General features: G+C 38.6%; 1 protein-coding gene across 1 annotated transcript; it reads left to right on the top strand.

Annotated features, from left to right (window-relative positions):
* The first annotated feature begins 4,039 nt into the window (after positions 1-4,039).
* LOC128366603 (prostaglandin D2 receptor 2) lies at positions 4,040-5,446 on the top strand. Its single transcript, XM_053327343.1, has one exon. It carries the CDS (start codon positions 4,040-4,042, stop codon positions 5,444-5,446), a length of 1,407 nt encoding a protein of 468 aa, XP_053183318.1.
* Positions 5,447-22,042: the final 16,596 nt, after the last annotated feature.

The raw sequence follows: 22,042 nt of genomic DNA, 5'->3' as shown, positions 1-22,042 counted from the left end.
TAGTTTTAGCTGCCAGATATGTTGTTCTAGAATTTCCCTATTCACCTCAAATTCAAATGACCTATTTGAAAGTTAGGTAAATTTAGATCCATGTTCACACGCTCACTAATCAGTCATCTTATCAGCATTAAGGGTGGAGCAAGCAGAGGTATGTTCTTCTGTGTGAGTGTGTGTGTGTGTGTGTGTGTGTGACAGAGATTCAGTGGGTGTCTCCATAAGAGGAGGGTTGCATAAAGTGACAGAACTGGAAGGATGAGTGCCTGTGACAGTAAGACAAAGAGGAAGACAGAACAGGAATTTGGAATGTAAGAGTTGGACTTTCGCTCTCACTTGAATGTAACGTCTAGGTGAGTGTCACTCAAAGTTGTCACCACCATGATGATTGTACGTGTGTGTGATCACAGTAGCAAGAGGCATCATTGCATGTTATGATACTCCTGAATTTTCATGATTATATTCTACTTCTTGTCTTTATTAAGTTATTATGAATGTTTTGTTTGTACATTTGATTAGACAGCTCATTATACTAAACCTTTTCTTGCAGACCTACTTTTTCCCATGCTGCGCTAACACTTCCACAATAGGTATGTTTTTTTTATTATTGCAATTCAGACAGATGGAGATACTGTACCCAAACATATGTGATCCATACTTTTAAGAGGTAGTCAGCATGCCGCTCTACAACACAAATAGCTCTAAAATGTAAAAAGAAGGTATTCTGATACAAGATAAAGATAATGTCTCTTATCAGCATACCGTACTACAACGGTACAGCAGTAATGTGGATATTTGCGATTTGGAATTCACAATGGAATTTGCTGTGAGAGTAGGAACTTTAATGAAATCATACAAATTTTGTAACGTAATAATATGCATTGCCTAAACTGATGAAGCCTGGCTATAAATCATTCCATGATAAAAGGTAAACCTGTTTAGTGTTTTTGTTGATACAGTTTTAGACTACTCAACTATTTTATGGTAGTTGAGGCTCTATGTTAGGTTATTACAAGCTTTAAACTTTTGTTTTGTGTTAAACTAAGATCTATATCTCATATTTTCAAACACCCCAACCTGCATAAAGTCATTTGTATTTCTCAACTGCAGAGACGTCACTAAATTCTCTTGAAGGGGAAAGCAGTCATGTCATCAGTGTTGTGTCATGGGTATATTTACTCATATGTCTGTATTCATGTGCAGGCATGGTGCTGTATTTACCTCATCTAGACATTCCGTATGAGTTGCGACTACAGTAAGTGTGTGGTTGTGTGTAAGAACACAACGCAACACCTGTTTTGATTTGTCACATTTTTATACTATGTTCTATGAAATGACAGCTTTTTGTGGCATGTAAAGCCAAAACCAAAGCTGACGCCATATAACCAAAAAAACTAATGTACAGAACTATGAACAGGGAATGCCCATTGATCCGAAGACCCATTATTCCGAAACCCCAGTAGTTTGAAAAAAATGCAAAAAAAAATGCATCCCATAGTCCAATGACCAGTTATCCCAAAAACGAAAGCCATCTGCTGTAAAGGAAGTTGAAGTTTAGTGACTGCTGGCCTTACTACTTTCCAGGAAAGGGTTGAAATGCACGTCAGAGAGTAGAGTAGCACTTGGATGTCACAGCAAGTCTTAAATCAATTTCTTTGTTATGTTTGTTTTGTTCTGTAGAGGCAGGCCTATTATTGGCATAGTTGTTCAGTTTTTGCTGATTAATTGTTTGCATGTGTATGTTAGCAATTTTTAGCTGCCATCTTGATTTTACTGACACAACAGTGGTTTCTTGTTACACTGGGTAAGGCCAGTTCTCCCTATCAGCTCTGCTAACAAGCTACTGTGAGATACACTACTGCAACTTTAATCTGCCAAACTGTGCCGAGCAAGCTGCTGTTTTAAGCTCGCCCCTTGTCACTTGTTGCACTTGCTGGCATTTGCATCAGAACCAAACTAAATTAGTTTACTCTTGGTGGGTATAAGTCAGGCAAAGTAATGACTCCCATAGTATTTTTGTTTCTGTAGAGCTGTGTCTATATAACAGGTCTTGTAGCAAAACAAAAAGTGCGCCACTGCTAACCATGCAACCTACTGTAGCAGGTCAGTCTTCATTATTCTGGTGACTCATCATGCCAGAACATTAATTAGGATAGGTTCACAATTAGGTGTCCATATAAACAGCAAAAGAGTTTCACTGTAATAATATAATATCATATCATATCATATCATATCATATCATATCATATCATATCATATCATATCATATCATATAATAATACTGACTATTAAAAGATCTCACTCAAATGAGCTTTCAATGTAAGTGATGGGGGCCAAAATCCACAGTGTGTCATTTTGTACAAAAATGCATTTAAAAGTTGGTGTGAAGCTTTTATGAGGCTTCAGCAGTCTGAGTTAGTCATATCAAGTAGATATATGCCACATTTACTGTCTCTTTGGCATCAAATTCCTTCTTTGTGTTTTCTCGGACAGTGTTTCCACAGTGGTGGAAGTATAGCAACAAAAAGAGGGACTTTGGCACTGAAACACAGGTTCAGGTTATGGTTAGGGTTACATTGAAAGTTATACTTGATTTGACTAATATGGATATCATAAGCTATAAGCTTCATATTAGCTTCAGATAAAATGTTTAAATACATTTTTGAACAGAAAGAGAACTGTGGATTTTGGCCCCCATCACTTACATTGTGCATTATAAAGGGATATTCTAATGGTCAGTATGAAACAGCAGGAATGATTATGGCAAGCAAAACTGTCCCTTTGGGCACCTAACTATTGTTTTATAAAACTGTGAATCCATCCTTTAGTTAAGTCCTGACTTATAATTCCTTGGTGACAAGCAGACTTTGGTTATATCCCAGACTAGGGTTTGGCCCCTATTGGCACAGATTGACTGTGATTACATGATTACATTGCTGTGAAGACATTTTGAAGTGCTTTGCACTGGATAATATAGTGTTGCACTATAAAACATAAGACATAAACAGGCTGCTTTCATGACTTTGACTTGATTTACTGTATGTATTATGATAATTTTACCCAAAAAGAATTGTACCAAGTGAATATTTAAAAGAATACAAGATAGATTGACACACAGACAAACACTTTAATCCTGACGACAGCACATTGGTATATTCTTCAGTTCCCAAACATTCTCTGACTGCATTGCTTGACTAAGCATGCATAGTTTCTCAAGAGTTGGTATTTGGTTAGACCACGGGGACAAGTTTTGACCTGCTGTTTGTGTGAAAGACACTGTAGAATTGTTTTCTTTTTTCATGGTTTTCTAACTGCAAAGAGCATGAGAAACAAAAGGGAAACTGTGTACCCCTAAATTATAGTATTTTTAGTGTATTTTCTGAGACTAAAGAGCATGCCTATCAGCTGGTATATAAAACAGTTTCCCCTTGGAAATCCTTAATTGCATTAATAGACCAAGTACAGACATCACATTAGCGTGTCATTATGCAACTTGATAGGTTGTAGAGCTGGACCTGAAAACATCATACATAAAATGCTAAGTCACTGTGAAGTTTTCATTCTTGTTATAGTTGTATAATTGTACTGCTAATGCCAAGAATAATACTTTAATCCTGCCAGTGTTGTTGATTTAAGTCTTTCAGATATCTATTTAATTGCACTTAATAAGGGTTACTTTATTGTTTCTTTGGCAGCTGGATACATTTACAATTGATCTGTAAAGATTAACAAGTGAGACAATGATGGTGATCATTTGATCCAGTCATAGGATGTGAAGAAAATAATGAGGATTTGTCAGCTGTGTACAGGCAAGGACATGTCTACTGGTGAAAGCATCATCATCACCACCCTCAGCTCTATCACTGTGACCAATTGTACTTGTAAATGTTTTCCAAATGTGAACATGTAAAATAGAGCATCAGCTACTGCAGAAGGGAACACATACAAAGCACCTAGTTTCCAAACAAGAACAAGCATGTAAGCATTCTGCACCTCTGATTTTAATCATTACTTGTTGTTCCTGTCTTTTTCTTTCAGAGCAACAATGTTTAACACAATCTCCACCACGGATGCCTTAAGGGAGAAGCAGTATTGTCCCCTGCTAGATGCCATGCGGAATCACAGCCTCAATAACAACACAGAGGCCAATTTGATAGTGGTTTGCTTCCACGGACTGCTCTCCTGCTTTGGAATTTTGGAGAACGTACTGATCCTTTGGGTGGTGGGCTTCCGCCTGCAGCGCCGCACTGTAGCTTCAGTGTGGGTGCTCAACCTGGCCATGTCTGACTTCCTAGCCACCCTAACACTTCCCCTTTTCACTTTATACCTTAATTCCTCCCATAGCTGGCAGCTTGGTAGCCCACTTTGCAAAATACAGGCTTCTATCTTCTTCTTGAACATGTTTGTGTCAGCCTTCCTGCTGGCAGCCATTTCCCTGGACCGCTGCATTCTGGTGACCAAACCAGTGTGGAGCCAGAATCATCGGTCAGTAGCAGGAGCATGGAAAATGTGTGCATTGGGTTGGCTATGGGCAGCAATTAATACATTTCCTTACTTCCTGTTCCGCTCAGTGACTGACACACTGGATGGGAGGAAATTGTGCTATCATAATTTTGCTATGTATTCAACCATGCTTGAGAGAGATTGCAAAGTGAGGCAAGCAGCAACAGCCACCTCCAAGCTGTTTCTAGCATTCTTGTTCCCCTTGGTGGTGATTGCAGGGAGCTACATCCAAATTGTTCTCAGCCTGAGAAACAGGAGGAGGAGGAGGAAGCAGAGTACCAGCAGGTTAACTGATACACTGATAATGACAAACAATACAAGTACCCCTACAGCCACAAAAAACACTATCTCTCTTAAGCCTATGGCCTCTGGTCCATCATTGGCGCTGAAATCTATTTCCATGTCTCCCACCACCGCCCCTACTCAGAACAGTCAAGGCCAGCTGTCTCAGAGCTTCACCAAAATGGTGACATTTGTGATCACAGCATTTTTACTGTGCTGGGCTCCTTATCACATCTTCTGCATGATGGAAGTGACAGCACAGTATGGGTACACAAATCTGAAGCTGGTGGAAGTGGGGCTGCCCTTAGCTACAACTATTGCATTCTTAAATCCAGTGTTGAATCCCATTCTGTATGCCTTCAGCTGCCCACACTTCTGTGTAAGAATACGACAGAGTCTGGGAGCAGTGTTTGACGGACTGGTAGAGGAGAGAGGAGGGATACTGGTAGCCCAAGGGAAGACTTTACGAGCTCATATTAGGCGTAAGAGCAGTCGAGATGTGAGCTTTGCAACACCAGGGTCACCAAATGGTTCACACTTACCCCATCAATCACCTGACAGTCCACCTTCCGTCACACCTTCTTTCTCTGACATTCGACATGGCCACAAAGACAGTCAAACAGAGAATTCAGGACAGGAATCAAAAAATGAGTTGGATCATAGCTGAAGTGCTCGATGTATTGGATTTGTGGCTTCATGTTTGTTGGTTGCTGAAGATTGTTTTTGCTTGTGTTACTTTAGTATTAAATTTGCAGGGGTTTTGTAATGACTGAAATTACTGAGCTGCTTTGGTTTATTTATTTGTCATGTCAGTCACTTTCCTGATATTGCTCAACATTTCTCTCAACGTTAATTGTACACATAAACAGGAAAAGCAAAAAAAGGAAGTGAAAAAGGAAGTGAAAGTAATGCACTCCTACTCCAGGGCAGTTTGGCTGATATCTTGTAACATCTCCAAATGGTCTAAAGACAAATGTGAAGAGTCCAGAGAGGAATATGGGAATAGAATAAAACAAACAGTGCCCACAGGACCACAATGTTTTCTAGCTTTATTGTGTTTTATCCTTGATAACTTTGTATGAATGTGTATGAGAAGCTGACTTCTGCATGTTTTCAATGTATCGAATAAAGTCAATCAATCCATCCATTAATTTCTGCAACACTAAACTATGTTTATTATTTTCTGATATTGTACAAATGAAACATAAGAGATAAAAATAATATTCAAACTCACATGCCAAGAACCCTTATAGCTTTAGGTTGAGGGCTCATGCTATACATATTCTGGCCACCAGAGAGCAGTATAGCACAGATTTCGTAGAGAGACATGAAATGAAAATATAGGATTATGCTTTTAAAGTCCTGTAATCCAGGAGCACTTTAAATCTGAATTTGTGAACGTCTGACCACCTTTCTGAGTGATTAGTTTTGATCATATCTGATACCCATTTTGATTGACTGTCTCATTAGCACCGTCCCAATTGTCTGGTTCCATCACGCTTAGTCAGACACACACACACACACACACACACACACACACACACAGGCTGAGGTGTAATGTAGGCCACAGCAGTGTGGGATTACCATAGAGGTAGTTGTAATTTGGAGAGAATATTAGAGAGTGAAGATCCACAATATAAAGACAGAGCAGGATTAAACAGGTCAGACTGACATACAAAGTTCCACTTTCCTCTGAACCATTCAGTTCCAGCAGATTATCTTCCACTTTCTGTCCCTCCCTTTAGGATGATCTCTATTCCTTTATTCCCTCTCTACACTATGTCTTTGTGGATGTGCAAGAATGGTTCGTCTCTATAGTGATGGAGCAAACCAAGAAGTTTCTTAAAGTGAATTTGAAGAAACAGGAAGGAAAGAGGAATTAAGGATGGAAAAGGGTTCCCAGAGGTTGATGTGTATCCTGTGTACTTTCCACTGAATAGTTTTACCATTGTGGATTGCAGTTCAAGGATATGATAAAGCATATCAGCAATGCTATGAAGGAATCTTTTAAGTAATGGAGTGATGCATGGATGGGGAGGTTTAGAAAATCCATGTGATAAGAGTTTATGATAAGGAAAATAAACCGGGCAGTCCTAATATTTTTTGGTATAATTCATTAAATCGCTCTAAAGAGAAACGATTGAATTATAGATAAAGCTTGGAGGTATTCGAACACTCAACTGCAGAAAAGAGGAACATACGGATAAGGACAAAGATAATGAAACAGCAGGCGAACAATGAGCACATTGACAACGTAAGATGTTGAAAGCAATGGAGCCAGAGAAATTATATAAACCACTGTGAAAAAATAGTTGGTACAGATGAGAGATAAGGAAAGGATGAGAGAGAGTGATAAAAAAGAGAGAGTAGGGGCAGGGAGGGTGGAATGTATCGCTTTAAAAGGGTTTAATGCACTGCTACAGTGCTTATAGCTGACAGATGCTGACTAAAGAATTAAAGCCACACATCAGTGATTTCCTTTTGGCTATTATGCACTCAACTACTGTATATATACATAGAATCACATACAAAAGCAACTATGCAGATCCAACCAAATAGATAAAAATAGGTGTGCAAAACAACAGTTCATATATATTACTATGCATGTTTGTGTATATAAAAGCCCTCTATTGTAACTGCATGTATTTACTTGGTTTATATTCCTTGGAATCAACATTGCATTGTTGATTCTTTATCATGATATATGATATCATCTTTGTCATCATTACATACCAGTTTTGATTCTGTTACATGGAGGTAGGGTTAGGGTCACATATAGCAGAAAATAACTGTTGATGCATTGATATAAGATTACTTAAAACAGGGTAAAGTAATAAAACTATTTTTTTGTTGTTGTGTATTATATTTGCTGCTGGGCTCCACTGTACAAAAAGATTTTACACTGAATTCAAGTTTGTGAAAAATTCCTATACAACAGAGTCCCTTGCTGTGAGATTGTAAGGGTGGCCAAGGATAGTTCAAGAAGCTGGTTACTTCACTATTTTAACAATTTCTTCTTTTCGTATCAAATATCTACCAAGAGACTTTCTCTTTGTGCACAGCTGTGTGTTTGCTGATGAATCCTGGGTCACAGTCATGGTAAGACAAAGTATGTCTGATTTTTATTGTCATCGCTGTTAAGGACATTAGTAAACCTTGTACGACTTTAGGTGTTTCACATCATTCATGAGCCGCTAAGAATCAGCAGATGTAATCACGTAGGTAGATTATGTTTACTGATTATTGAGAACTGATTACTGGTGGTATGAAAAGGCATTGTTTGTAATATTATGGCGTTACTAAACCTTTTTGGTGTTTTGCATCTACTGCATGTAAAGTAGGATGTGTTGTTATGTGGGCACTAGATTCCATTAAAGCAAAAAGATGTATCTTGTTGAATAACAGCACTAAAGTATGGGAATAAATGAAGCACAAGTAAAGAGTCATAAAGTCAGCAAGCTGACTGAGACATGTCACTTAAGTTAATATGTATCTAAAGTTGGATAACATTAGCAGACCAAGTAACGGTGTAGCAGCAAAAACATGTTTTAGCCTGAGCATTTTTTTTTATTTAACCTTTATTTAACCAGTAATAGAAACAGTAATAAAAGAGGCTTGACCTGAGGTTGTGAGTACACTGTGAACATGAGAACCTCCAACTCAACTTGCCTAAGATTGCTTTAATGAATGTGTTTGATTGACTATGAATTTACCTTTTAATTTGTAGGAAGAAAAATTTGTAATTTCAACATTCAAAAGTAGTCTCACTTTTACATGCTACTTAGCAGTACTCTGTAGAAGTATATAGCAAAACTCAGCACTCAGCACATGAAATGAGCAAACTACTAAGCCATTCATGAATTTACAACTACTTTGCTCAGGAATGTGTCTCTTATCGTAAAGTGATTGCTTTGACTGACAAAAACTGACCCCAAGGAATGGCCTGACAGGACTCAGATTTCCACTGTGCAAAGGATGGGGGTAAATCTTTGATGAACTGTGTTAAAATGTTAAACTAAATGTGTAACAATACCACAAGTAGAGTCATTAAGTCAGCAAACTGACTCAGTAATGCCAATTACACTTCAATATCTATCTTGTTAACATTTGCTATCACTATTGGTCATACTAGCTGTAGCAGCCCAGTGTTTTATTGCTTATAAATTCAATCTTTCATTGGAAAAGGTACAGTGTGTTTTTTCTTTCAAAAGTCATGTAGTTTCACTAACAACTCTCAGGTCAGATTTTCAATCTTTTACTTCATTAGTTGTTACGACCTTGGAAAAGTCCATTTCTTGAACACACCAGAAAACAAAAGAGATGCTAGCATGACATTCTCTAAAGATCTAAGGAATTAGCAAAATAGTAGCAAAATTTTCACTTGCACCATGATCTTGATTGAAATGTTATTGATAAATATCGAAATGCATGTTGTAAAATGTGAAAACTGAATGAACAATAATACTGGACAATTTCAAGATGATTTCATTCTCACCCTGTGAGAACCATGTTGTACTGACAACTGTACACAGAACACACGTTGGCTGGCTCACTGTCATGACTTACATTGTTAATTGTTATATGTATCACCTATTCTTATAATGACATTTCAAAATATCTGCTGTCAAAAAGGCCTGCAGCTCACACATAATCACAATGAGTGTGTAGTTTGGCATCTTTACACAAATCCTTCACAATCAAATTGATCGTTTGTGCTTTCATTTAATATTTAGTAAAACATTTCTTTTTAAATTTGATTGAACAGGTTGTGGTTAAAGAGTATGTTATAAAGCTTGCGTGTGTCGATGTTCAATTTGTCTACGGGATTATTCTTTTCAGTAGAATGCATTAAAGTAATGGATCACATCTAGTCAAAGGGACAGTCCTCAAAGTGGGATCTCCATGAGGTCTACTCAGGTACGGGAACAGTTCAGTTCCCCATTTTAACACCACACATCAGCTGTAACAGCTCATCACGATTATTAATCCTTACCTGGCTCTTGCTCTGCAGAGCCCCTTCTTTGGTTCCCCTTAGGGAATCAATCATTTCCAAAAACCTATTTAATCCTGTTGAATGAATTTAAGCTCCATTTAGTTACAGGTGGTGTTTAATTCATGAAAAACATGTTTTAACAGTCCCTGGCCCACCTGAAATGCAATGTATACTGCAATTTAATACAATACCACATATCACAGTAGTGCCCTTGGCCCCAAGCTGGAGAATATCTTTCATTGTTGGCCAACACATTGTACATGTAGGGATTGTGTAGTGTGTATGCTCGTGCACAGGCCCATATGTGATGAACAATGGGAAGTATTAGAAAGTGAAGAGGATTGAGGACAAGCCGACATCAGCATTGGAACAGACGAGATCATAGAGGGAGAGAGAGAGAGAGAGAGAGAGAGAGAGAGAGAGAGAGAGAGAGAGAGGGAGAGAGAAATAAATACAGGATTATTGAAAATGTCACATTCACAGACAGACAATTGTGTCAGGCTCAGAAAATGACAAGATATGTGAACAACTGTCACTGACACTTCAAAATATTCACATTTTTTAGTTAATTTCTTTCATGAGAGAATCCAGAAACACACTCACACACATACACACACAAACACACACTCTTATTGATGAAATTTTATTTATTGGTGAAAGTAATATTAATTATCACCAATAGTTTAAAAAGACTGTGTGTCATGGAGAAATGTATAGGGAAAGAAAACCAAGAAAAGAGCTGGATACAAGCTGGGGGATGAAAAAGTGAGTGATGAATGTAGAGATATAGGAGAAGAGATGAAAGAGAGAGCGGGAGAGAGATAAGAGAAGGAGGGGCAACAACAGTAGGAGATATGCCGCAGATTATCAACCGGTGTCAGATGCTCTAGAGACACATAAACAAGAGGAGTGGACAAGAGCGTGACAAGAGGAGAGACAGAAAAAGAGGACGCCTCTGTGCATGCAAGCCGGGCTGCAAAGATGACTGACGTGAAGAGCGTATCATCCATGGAGGTGCCAGAGGGGAAGTTAATGAAGAAGGTCAGTTGACGACCATGCCAGAATACAGTATGACTTTGCAGTGTCCTACATCCTGCCACTCTTCCTCTTATAAAGTCAACTATGGTGTCACAGCATCTGTCATTTGAGGCTAGGCTGGCATGGACACTAACTAATATGTTTACTGCTTTCAAACTGAATTATTGTGTGTTTTACTTACTTAAACAAAATAAAAATCAAGGAGGAGCAAAACCATGAAAGTAAAACCAACATTTTTTTGTTGTTGTTGTTTGAGGTTTTCTTTTTAGACTGTAAACTTTTCTGTCCAAATTCTACAAATATTGGAACTGCTCTGAGTTGGTACATTTATAAAGGTTATATGAAATGTTAATAGCAACAGTACAAGTGGGTGTGTTTTAGTCTTGAATCTGCTGCTGCAGTTTCTCTACCTTAACCTTTTCTCCATTTACAATCTTTCAAGTAATGTCAGTTTATTTGATTGTTTGATTTATTCATTCATAATCTCACCCAGTTCTCTTTCTCTTGCCATTCATTTAAATTTTGTATGCATTAATGACTTCATATTAAATAATTTTCCCTCACCTAATGTTAACCTCTCTGTGTTCTACAGGGTTCCATCAAAAAGAAGATTGAGTCATTGAGGCGATGGAGCTCAGCCAGTATAAAGAGGCCTCCAAAGACTAAGGCCAAGACCCTGAGTCTGTCCTCTCCTGTGGGAGACCCGGAAGAACTCTGGTTACAAGAAGGAGACAGGAGGAAACTGCGACCAATTGTAGACTCTGTCTTCGGACAGGTAGGACACTGATTGGACTTTATAGATGTTTGTGTGTAAGTGTGCTTCGCTGATGATAATAGGAAACAGGGAGGAAGACTACAAGTTTGCAAACTTGGGTGTAAATAATGTAGGTCTCATAACATTCATGAAATAAGCTTTGCAAATCATTTATGAAGAAGGAAATGTATTTTATATGTTTGTTAAGGACACATGATTCATTTGAGATGAGAAACAGTGATTATAACTTGCCTACAAAAAAAACCTCCATGGAGTGCATTTGAATTATTTGATTTAATTGGCTTTCATGAAATACATCTCACTTTGCACATGCTATAGAAAAACTACAAAGCAGCAATTTAAGGATTTTAATTAAACTGTTTTCTTATATGTCTATAGGGAACCATTTGAGACCCATAAATGAGATAATTGTAACAATATGACACACAAACCTATTTGCCAATAAGCCTGTTTATCATTCTGATTCAAATACAATAACGTAGTGTACCAAATTGTGGATCACAGATGAATATTTAATATTTAGCAGCCAGTAATGAGGAGTGTGGGGGTATGAGCTGTAATGCCCAGACATCATCCTGTGACCCTACTACAATCACATTTCAAAATCAAAACAAAAAAAAAAACAAATCAGAATAGCAGGAGGGATTATTTTTCCACTTCAAATCAAGATCATGTTAAAAGCGAGGTGAGTAGAGGACACATAATTAGATTCCTCATAGCCTGATGGAAAAAAGCCAAGTTCTAACGTAATACAATCACCTGATAGAGACAGGCCATAGGCAGAGAAAATAAAACACAAGCAAAATGAAATGGAGACAGACTGTGAATAAGTTTAACAGCAGAAGCAAATTGACACACAATGACACACGAGGACATGGTAATCACTCTACATGTGCTGTGGATAAACAGAGCTTCAGCCTCTCAGAATGATTTCACACCCTGACCTATGACCTCCCACAGGCATGTAGGCATTATGTACTCATGTGGGAATCAGGCATGTGCATATGCTTCAAAAAGTGCTCTGTTCTGTTGAATACCTGGTGTTCGTGTGTACAGTATGTGTGTAAGTGTATGAGCATACAGGTGTGTAACAGGTCTGAATGTGTGTATTCAGATAGAGTCGGCCGTGCTTTGTTCAGCTGTGCATGTAATAATAGCTTCTACACAACAGAAAGGAGTCTTGTCTAGGTTTTTTGTTCTATGTTTTATATTTCCTCATAGCATTTCATCTGTCACTGGTAATAACAGCAGTAGATTAGATAACATCGGTTACAAAATGTCACTTTCCTAAACAGTCCACTGAAAAGAAAAAGGAGGTCCTGGTGTATTTTTCCTCTCTCGTGTGTTTTTCTTTTTTTTTATTCTCTTGTTCTCATGGTTCATATGAGTCATCCATACCCTCAGCAACAGATGGAGTGAATGATGAGAAACTGAAGGAAGGGAGGGCTGGGATGAGAGCTGGAAAGGGATGGATGTCATAAAGAAAGAAGAGATTGATTGCGACGTAAACAGGATTTAGAGCTTTAAAGACTGAGAGGACAAGACAGTCGGACGCACATCACTTGTACAACAGGAGAAAGAGTTAACTTGAAGCTTAAAATACATAAAACCCTAACTCTACCAAAAATGGATTTGTTTGACAGATACAACTGACCAAACTGAAGTAATGACTCAGTCAGCATCAGTGAGAGATTTTGAGTTTTAAAGTTGATTAACATCACACAGTGACCTGCGTGGTAATCCGTGCTTTATACAAGTATAATTACTCTGCTTAAATAATTTTTCTTACCATCAAAGTCAAAACATGGTTTATAAGCCAATTTCCTCAGATAAACCTGTTGGTTACTACTAAGCAGGCAAATCAAACACCCCTGAGCATTACAACATAGATCCTCAGGCATGGAGTGAGCAGCACAAGGTGGGGCACAGTAAGTTTGTCTTAAAATCGGATGACTCTGCAAGTCTGTGCAGAAACTTAACTGTCAGCATCAGTGAGAGATTTTGAGTTTTAAAGTTGATTAACATCACACAGTGACCTGCGTGGTAATCCGTGCTTTATACAAGTATAATTACTCTGCTTAAATCATTTTTCTTACCATCAAAGTCAAAACATGGTTTATAAGTCAGTTTCCCCAGATAAACCTGTTGGTTACTACTAAGCAGGCAAATCAAACACCCCTGAGCATTACAACATAGATCCTCAGGCGTGGAGTGAGCAGCACAAGGTGGGGCACAGTAAGTTTGTCTTAAAATCGGATGACTCTGCAAGTCTGTGCAGAAACTTAACTGACAATATTGAATTGAATAGCTGGGAATTGAATATCTGACTCAGATATTCAATTCCCAGCTAACCTTTCAGGTGGCAAAAGATTTACTGAACTAGATATGATTCACCCATATCTTCAAATTAATTCTGATGATAGGCGGAAGCAAAACATGTGTGACCATAAAGGGCTTGTTCACGTACAGGGCACTGCCTTTCGGAGTATCATCTAGCTCAGCTATTTTTCAACGGACCATGGAAGGACTGCAGGGTATCCTTTGGGTGGCCTTTTTCTTAGATGACATCCTGTTGACAGGAAAGGATGAACAAAAGCATCTGCAGACACCATAGTGCTGCATCAGCTTCAGGGTGTAGGTCTCATGCTCAAGAGGACCAATTGCATGTTCATGAGCAAGGAAGTGAGGTTTCTCAGTCATAAAGTGGAACCAACAGGACTGCACCTTGTCCATGAGAAGGTGCAAGGTGTTAAGAACAACTCAACTTGATACAGAAAGACTAACAGTGATAAAATGCAAGCAGTACCATAAATGGCATCACGTAGGATCCACCGGTAGGCCATAATTTTGAAGGCAGATGAATAACACAATAGTGTACAACAAAGGAAAATACCACAGCAATGTAGATGCTCTAATCCACCTGCCTTTGCCAGAGAAACCTGACGGGGAGAGGCAAGAAGAGAGAGGGTTCTCATACTGAAGAGCTCTGACATCATACCAGAGATCAAGTGAAAGCTCGGCTTCAGTAGTCTCATGGGTTTGGGAAATGGTGCACAGAGGCTGGTCATCAGACAGGTGCAAAAGGCATTATCCTCCTTTTGGGAATGGGTAAGCGGGCGAGAATGAGAGCAGGGAATGTGGAACAGTCCAGGCAGCCATATGTGGTGGCAGTCTGTAAAATGAGTTTAAAATTGGGTTAAACTGAAATCCTGCTCTGACTGTACCAGCACTTTTACCTTGCCTTATATGAAAATTGCTGTCAGCACACTTACTCTAGGAATTTGATCAAAGTTGAAGTGTTGATGGAGGTTAACACTTTATATAACAGATGTATAGTCCTTATCTGTTTTTCTTTCTTTCTTTTTCTCTCTGTTCCTGGTCTCTATTTCACTCAGTATATTTCTGGATATGCACATACATGGAATATTTGGTGATGTGATGTTAAATAGTGTGTCTAGTTAAATATAACTGAGCAATTCTGATGTACCATACAGGGAAGGGGTGTATGATGTCACCCATTGGTTTGTGGACTCTTGTTTTAAAGCCTCAAGTTTGCACTTTAACCATCACCATCTTGGATTTTTCAAGCAAGAAGTGAGCATATTTGAATGAGAGAGAGAACCCTAATGCTAGGTGCTAGCTTGGTTAGCATTAGCAGTGGATTTACGGTTTTAACTGTGATAATGCTAATGCTACTTTGTACTTGTGAAAAACAGGCTTTAAACCATTAACACAAAATGTACTTACCATAAAAACTGATGACTCCTTAGAGGGTCTTTTAGAACAACCAAATACTGAACAAGACTTTTTAGGTGATGTGTAAGTTAATGTTACAATCAACTTTTATGAACTGAAAACAGCAAAGAACACAGAAATAGCAATGGCCACTCACTTTAAAAGGGACCATAATTCATTTAATGAACATCATGCTACATTGAAGAAGGCTTGAAACTAGCTGAACATAAACCCATTAGGCAACTGTTTGCTGATGTGATAAGTTACGTAACAATTAGGGTCATTTTCTCTGAGACTTCCCTACAATCAAACTTTTTGCAAAATTTTGGAACCAGTGGAATCCCCATCTATTGGCCATTAGGTTTAGGTTTAGGTTACTAAGTGATAGAGAGTTGAGAGCTGCTGTCACAGCTGCCAATCATGATGTCACACCCCCTTCTTTTTTCTTCTTTTTTGTTTAGTTTTAAACATTAAATAACCAATTAAAAATAATCTTTAAAAGGAGCACTTTGACATACTTCAGTGTGAAAAGAACTGCCTAAAATGACATTTTGTGGATGTGAACTATACTGCACCTAACCACCAGGCAGCAATCAAGGTGTTTGAGTTTACTTTTGGGGAGCTGTCCTTACATCCATATGTATATATATGTTATGGTATATGTTGGTGGCACAACTCTTAGCCATATTCACCCATCTTACAGTTGTTTTAGCAGACATGCTGCATAAACTCATTGCCAGAGAGAGATTAGCTCACGTTCAAGGTCAGAAGGCATTGTTTGATGTGAATGGATGGTACAGAGTATGTGCACGAAGACTTAATGAGGGGATGAACATTTTATATTTCTGTGAAAGCTCTGGCATTATAAAGACTTACATATAAAGGTGCTTTTACCCCTTTAATGCACTGGGATTAGCACCAACCTTATGGGAGATCCTGAGGAGAAATTTTAGAATCACAGTTCGATGACACTGATACTATGTTGGATGAAACAATCTTTTATAAGATTTTGGTTGACTAAATGTGTATCTGTAAACCTAATTTGTCAGTCACCATATTTGAGTCACATTTGCTGATTTGCAGCCTATGTCATAAATGTGTGTTGTATGTCAGCGTGCATATGTAATCATGCAAATACACATGAACGTATACCATATCAGCCACAATGTTTGACGTGACCCACACCAAGGGTGTTAGCATAGCATTGCATGCAAAATCCCAACTTTTAGAATCTGTCCATAGTGATGTTTACTGCCCCAGCACTGGATTTTCTGTTGGCCTGTCTTCAAACCTCGTCTTTCTGCCATGTGACGTCTTTCTTCAAACCTCGTCTTTCTGCTGTTGTCGAGGGATGGGGCATGAATTCTCACCCAACAGCTCTGATTTGGATTTTATCACTGAAAGGCTTTCTGCTCACGCTGCGATTTTTGTTTGAGACAGGGTTTTAATGCTTTTTTTTCATTGAGCAATTTGCTCTGTTCTGTGCTTTCTGCAAGCATCTGTGCCTACTTTATTTGTATGTAACTCTTCCTACATTTGTGCAAGTCATCTCCTACTTAAAACCAATGTTGACAGAAACCATTGTGGTTCACTTAATCTGAAGCATTCTGTGCATGTTTGTGAAATGTATGATAGGAAGCTATGCAGGAAAAAGCCCATTACAGGACTGAGGCTTCCATTTGCTAAGCTGGTGGGCGTCCAGCTGGATCAGTGGGCTAAGGCACATATTATATAACCGAGACATTGTGGATTCAAATCCTTTGTCGCAAGTCATCTCATCACACTCTGTCCTCTTTACTTAATAGATTCTCTTTAGAAATTCAATTGTTTTAAAATTCCCCCAAACTCCATAGAAAGGTCAGACTGCAGGGTCAGGAGAATCAAGTCGGCAGAGCTGATGGGGACTCAGTGATTGGTGCTTGAAAGGTTTTCCCTTTCAACATCTCTCTTCTCACTATTCTTCTCTGCTCTCCTCCCTCTTTATGCTTTGTGTTCTGTCTTGATCATTTCAAATGTTTTCTGAAACCAAAATGATGAACTAAAGTCTTAAATAGCAAGGCCATAGGCTGACACCTAGTGTTGGCCATTCAGTATTACGGCTAAGTGCAGGTTCATATTTGCATCAGCAATATCCTGAGCTTTGCTGCACTCTTCTGGTGATACATTGACAGTGTAAATTGTAGAACATCAATTCACCAATTAAACTTTATCATTCTGCTAACGTACCAGATGAATTAAAAGAGACTAGAGGTATGTCCTGTCTATTTTCTTCTCACAAGCTTGGCATGTTAGCGTGCAACTAACTTATTTATTGAGCCGGAAAAAAAATTAAAGAGCAGAAATATGGAAAGATTTGCGCTAAAAAGGCACTGTGGTATAAAAAGAGGAAGTAAACTGAGTAGAGTAGAATATAAAGGAATCCAGGGATCCAGGAGAGTGAATGTCCGTCATTAGCAGATATGGTGAAATGTGGAAAGACACTAAAAATGTGTTAGCTCTCCGAAACTGGCCGCAGAGGATTAGGGCTGCAGGCACTCAGCATGGACCTTACACATACTGCGTTAATCTCTGGCGCAAATACATGACTAGTATACAACATGGAACACCACACACACGCTGTATTATATACCCCCCCCCCCCCCCACACACACACACACACACACACACACACACACACACACACACACACACACACACACATTCAAATAACCCTAACCTTACCTTAACCTTAAACCAAGTCTTCGTCATCTTTTAATGATTTATGTAATGGAGATTTGATCTTTGTCCACAAAAGGGAGGCAAATCCACACTGTGTCTGTTTAAATACATTTATGTCCCCACAACACAAGTAATACAACTTGTAGTACAATTACCCAGTCTTAAGATCCATACTGTAGTTGCTGGTCTAAATCTAGCATCAGAAAACATATAAGAAGGATGTATGAAGTTAGAGATCATGAGATCATATGAAATAAAGCCTGATCACAACTGCAGTTTTAATCTATTTGAAGGTGCCAAAAGGATTAGAGAGTCCTCATAGCAGTGATTGCACTACAGCTGTACAGTTGTTACATAATGAAAAAATATTACATTTCTTTGCTGAAGTAAAAGAAGCATCAGCACAGCATTTAATATACAGGGTGTCCACAAAGTCTCTTTACAATTAAAAAAATTCATTACAAAAGCAAAAGATGAGATATGTTAATCAGATTTGTTGTATGTACTCAGTGTTTATCAAAGTTTTTAATCACATTGCATTAGTGTATCGTGTATGGAACAAAGATACGGGACATCAACGACCTGAAGCAAAAGATCACTGATGCCATTGATGAGGCTCTGCTACAGCCAACATGGCAAGAAATCCAGTACGGTCGTGATTTGTTTCGTGCAAATAATGGTGCCCATATAGAGGTGTATTAAATGAAGCAAAGAAAAAAACGTCAATATCTTCTCCTCATTTTGTGATAATTTCCACAGATTTGTCTATTTGTCTAAAGAGACTTCATGGACATCCTGTATATTATAGAGTTCAGTTTTGCTGTTGGGTAACGCACCTCACATCTCCAGTTTTGTGTCCAATTTTTTTATGTTTTCATGTTAGCACTTGAAATGTGGGCAAGAAGGAAGGAATGATGAATATAAGGAAGGAAAAGGGAAAGAACGAGGGCCGGAGAGCAAGAAAATAAGTAGAGTGGACAACAAAGAGAAGTTGTACAAATTGCAAAAATTGTGTTTCATTTGTTTGTTTCTGTTTCATTAATATAGACACCATAGCAGACAAAAACACAAGGGTTTATATGAAGAGTTTATAACACATAAAGCGAAGTTTACATTCTACAATAACACTACGACACATTTTATTTATGTTGTATAGCTAATTATAATATATTTACTTAGACAGAATGTATCTGTTGCAAGCAAAAAAAAGCCCAAATATCCTGCTGCCATTCCATTTCACATTACATGTCTCAAAGCTCAACATGACAGCCTCCAACAACTTATAGGAGTTTAGAATTTAATACAACATCAGAAGCCTACCTTGCCTCTCACTGGACCAATAGGATCTTGGATTGTGGCACATGCACCAAGAAGAGTGCTCAGTCCTTCTTATTGTGGTCCCAGTTGAAATGTTGCCTTTGCCTCACTGGGTGGTCAAAGAAAATTCCTTGTAGGATGCACTGCATGTAGTGTGTTGCTGAATTTTGGACTTTTACCCAGCTATTGAACAGAGTGAAAGAACAAGTGGAAAACCGGAAACAGGCAGGATGTAAGAACATAAGCAAAGGTGGGGGGATAAGGTGGAAAAGAGGAAATGGAAGAAGTGAGGGAACAAAGGAGGAGGGAAGGGGTGCTTTCAGAATCGTGGGACACATTGGCAAGGCGTCTAAAAAAGAACAGAACTGATAACTTTCCCATTCCATCTCCACCAATGAGAATTTCACCCAGTAAATCAGGGGTGTCAAACTCATTTTAGTTCAAGTTACCACATAAAACCCAATTCAAACTCAAGTGGTCCAGACCAGTAAAACTATTGCATTAATATATAATATATATACAAATTATACCTTTACTATAATAAACCATCTATTTAGAAAACAGATGAACAGCCTGAGTTGTCTTAAGAAAAATGAGTGCAATTTCAATGATATTATGTCTCAGTTTTTTTTTTTACAGATTATTTTGCACAGAAGCTACTGATTGATGTTCTATATACAGTATGAATGTTTTAAATATGATGGTCAGGGTGGAAAAACCTCTGAAGCAGCAGAAAATTAGAATTACTTTTCTGCAACTTTCATACTTAGCAAAATTATCCAGGGGGCCAGTTCTGGTCCGTGGGTCATATGTTTGACATCCCTCCAGTAAATCCTTCAATATGGCTGTAGGGAGAACAATGTCAGGGTGTTGGTTTTGGTAGCTTTTGAATGGATTTACTGAGAATTGTCACCATGGTGACAATTCTCAGTAAATCAGTTTTTTTTATTTGTCTTGGACTGCTATTGAAAATTGTGTGCACACACAGCAAACCAAATGTCCTCTGGCATATTAATAAAGCTCATCTTAAATAACATGATGAATTACTGAAATCTTCTCTTGTGTTTTTCCTTAAACTTTAAATCTCTGCCACTCTATTTTAGACATTTTCTGAGATGATCAGTGATTCCAGTGGTTTGGAAATGAAAACACCAACTGTGGCTCAACTTTGCTCATTTTGACAGTCACAAATTTTAGCAAAAATCTTATGTGTCCATTTGCTGTCCATGTTCCTGTGCAGGTGTAAAAATGTTGGTTCAATCAAGTGCTGGCTGGACGCAGATGAAAAACATTAAGCGGCAGGTAGAGAAATGAAAAACGGACAAGCCTTTGTGGTTTGTGATACATTTGAGCGGTGTAATCTCTCTCCCACTGTTCTCTCCCCTGCATTCTTTAATCCAGCCCTGTATTATTCCTTCTGCTGGTGTCACAGCAGCAGGTAGTTTATTTAGACACAATGTCTTTTAGGCAAAAAAACCCGAATTAAATTACCCTTGCATTCTTACCTTGACAGACCATAATACTTACTGTAGAGGGAAAGAAAATATATACAAAATATAACTTCACAGTTTAATGACTAAATAAAAAAAAATTTCACAGTGTTTGGTTGAAGGATTTTCAAAAATGTCTTAATTGGATGAGATGTATTTTGAAATTTGGCCAAATTTTCTTCACTGTAATTTGACAGGTGTCCCCCTTTTTTGTCATACCCTTTCATTTGATTTGATATTTTCTGACATTTTGGAGAACTTTTTGGAGATTACACTCTCTCGTATCCTCTATTTCAGTGTTTCACTACTTCTGCCTCTCTTGAAAATCAGAAGGGATTGAGTCAGATAAATATTTCTCCTCTATGTCCCCACTTCAAGCTCCTACTCCCCAGGCCAACATCACTCTTTTCCTCTAATCTGAAATGCTGGGGATTAAACAGTTAGCCAACTCCCCCTCCATAATTCTACCCATCCCCTCCCCCTTTCTCTCTCGCTCTCTCCCCCTTTCTCTCTCTCTCTCACACACACACACACACACATACAGTTGTGCCAGACTAGTCATTTTGAGAACATAAGCATAATGTTTGAGAGAGGGGAAGGTGGGTTGGATGGATTAGATTAAGTTGGTCCAAATTCAAGGGATCACTTGAGGCGAGACGGGGTGACACAAATAGGAGGGAAAAAAATATGTGTGTGTGTGTGTGTTTGTTTGAGAGAGAGACACAACGAGAGAGAAAATGGTCGAGTCATGCAATCAGAGCTGGAATCTGGCAGCAGGTTGTTTCAGCCCAGATATGACCCAGCTCTCCAACTCCACCCCGTCAATCTCCAGCACCCTGATGCCATTCCATATCACACTACACGTCTCAAAGCTCAACATGACAGCTTCCAACAACCTATAGGAGTTTAGGATTTAATGCAACATCAGAAGCCTACCTTGCCTCTCACTGGACCAATAGGATCTTGGATTGTGGCACGTGCTATGAGAAGAGTCCTCATTTGCTTCTAGTTGTGGTGCCAGTGGAAATGTTGTCTTTGGCTCACTGGATGTTCAAAGAATTTTGACCTTTTTTGTAGCTGTTGAGCAGAGAGGAAGATAAGGTGCAAAAGGGGAAACAGTTGAGAAGTGAGGGAACAAAGGAGGAGGAAAGGGAGGGTGGGGGGGGGGGCTGGAAGAGATCACAAGAGATCAGAGTC

Source organism: Scomber japonicus, chromosome 2 (genome assembly GCF_027409825.1).
Source record: "Scomber japonicus isolate fScoJap1 chromosome 2, fScoJap1.pri, whole genome shotgun sequence".
Classification (NCBI taxonomy): domain Eukaryota; kingdom Metazoa; phylum Chordata; class Actinopteri; order Scombriformes; family Scombridae; genus Scomber; species Scomber japonicus.
The sequence above is the reverse complement of the archived record's forward strand: the minus strand, read 5'-3'. Positions and strand labels throughout refer to the sequence as shown.

Bases quoted from the DNA above. Each gene is read 5' to 3' on its own strand.
- LOC128366603 (XM_053327343.1), top strand. From the start codon at position 4,040: ATGTTTAACACAATCTCCACCACGGATGCCTTAAGGGAGAAGCAGTAT.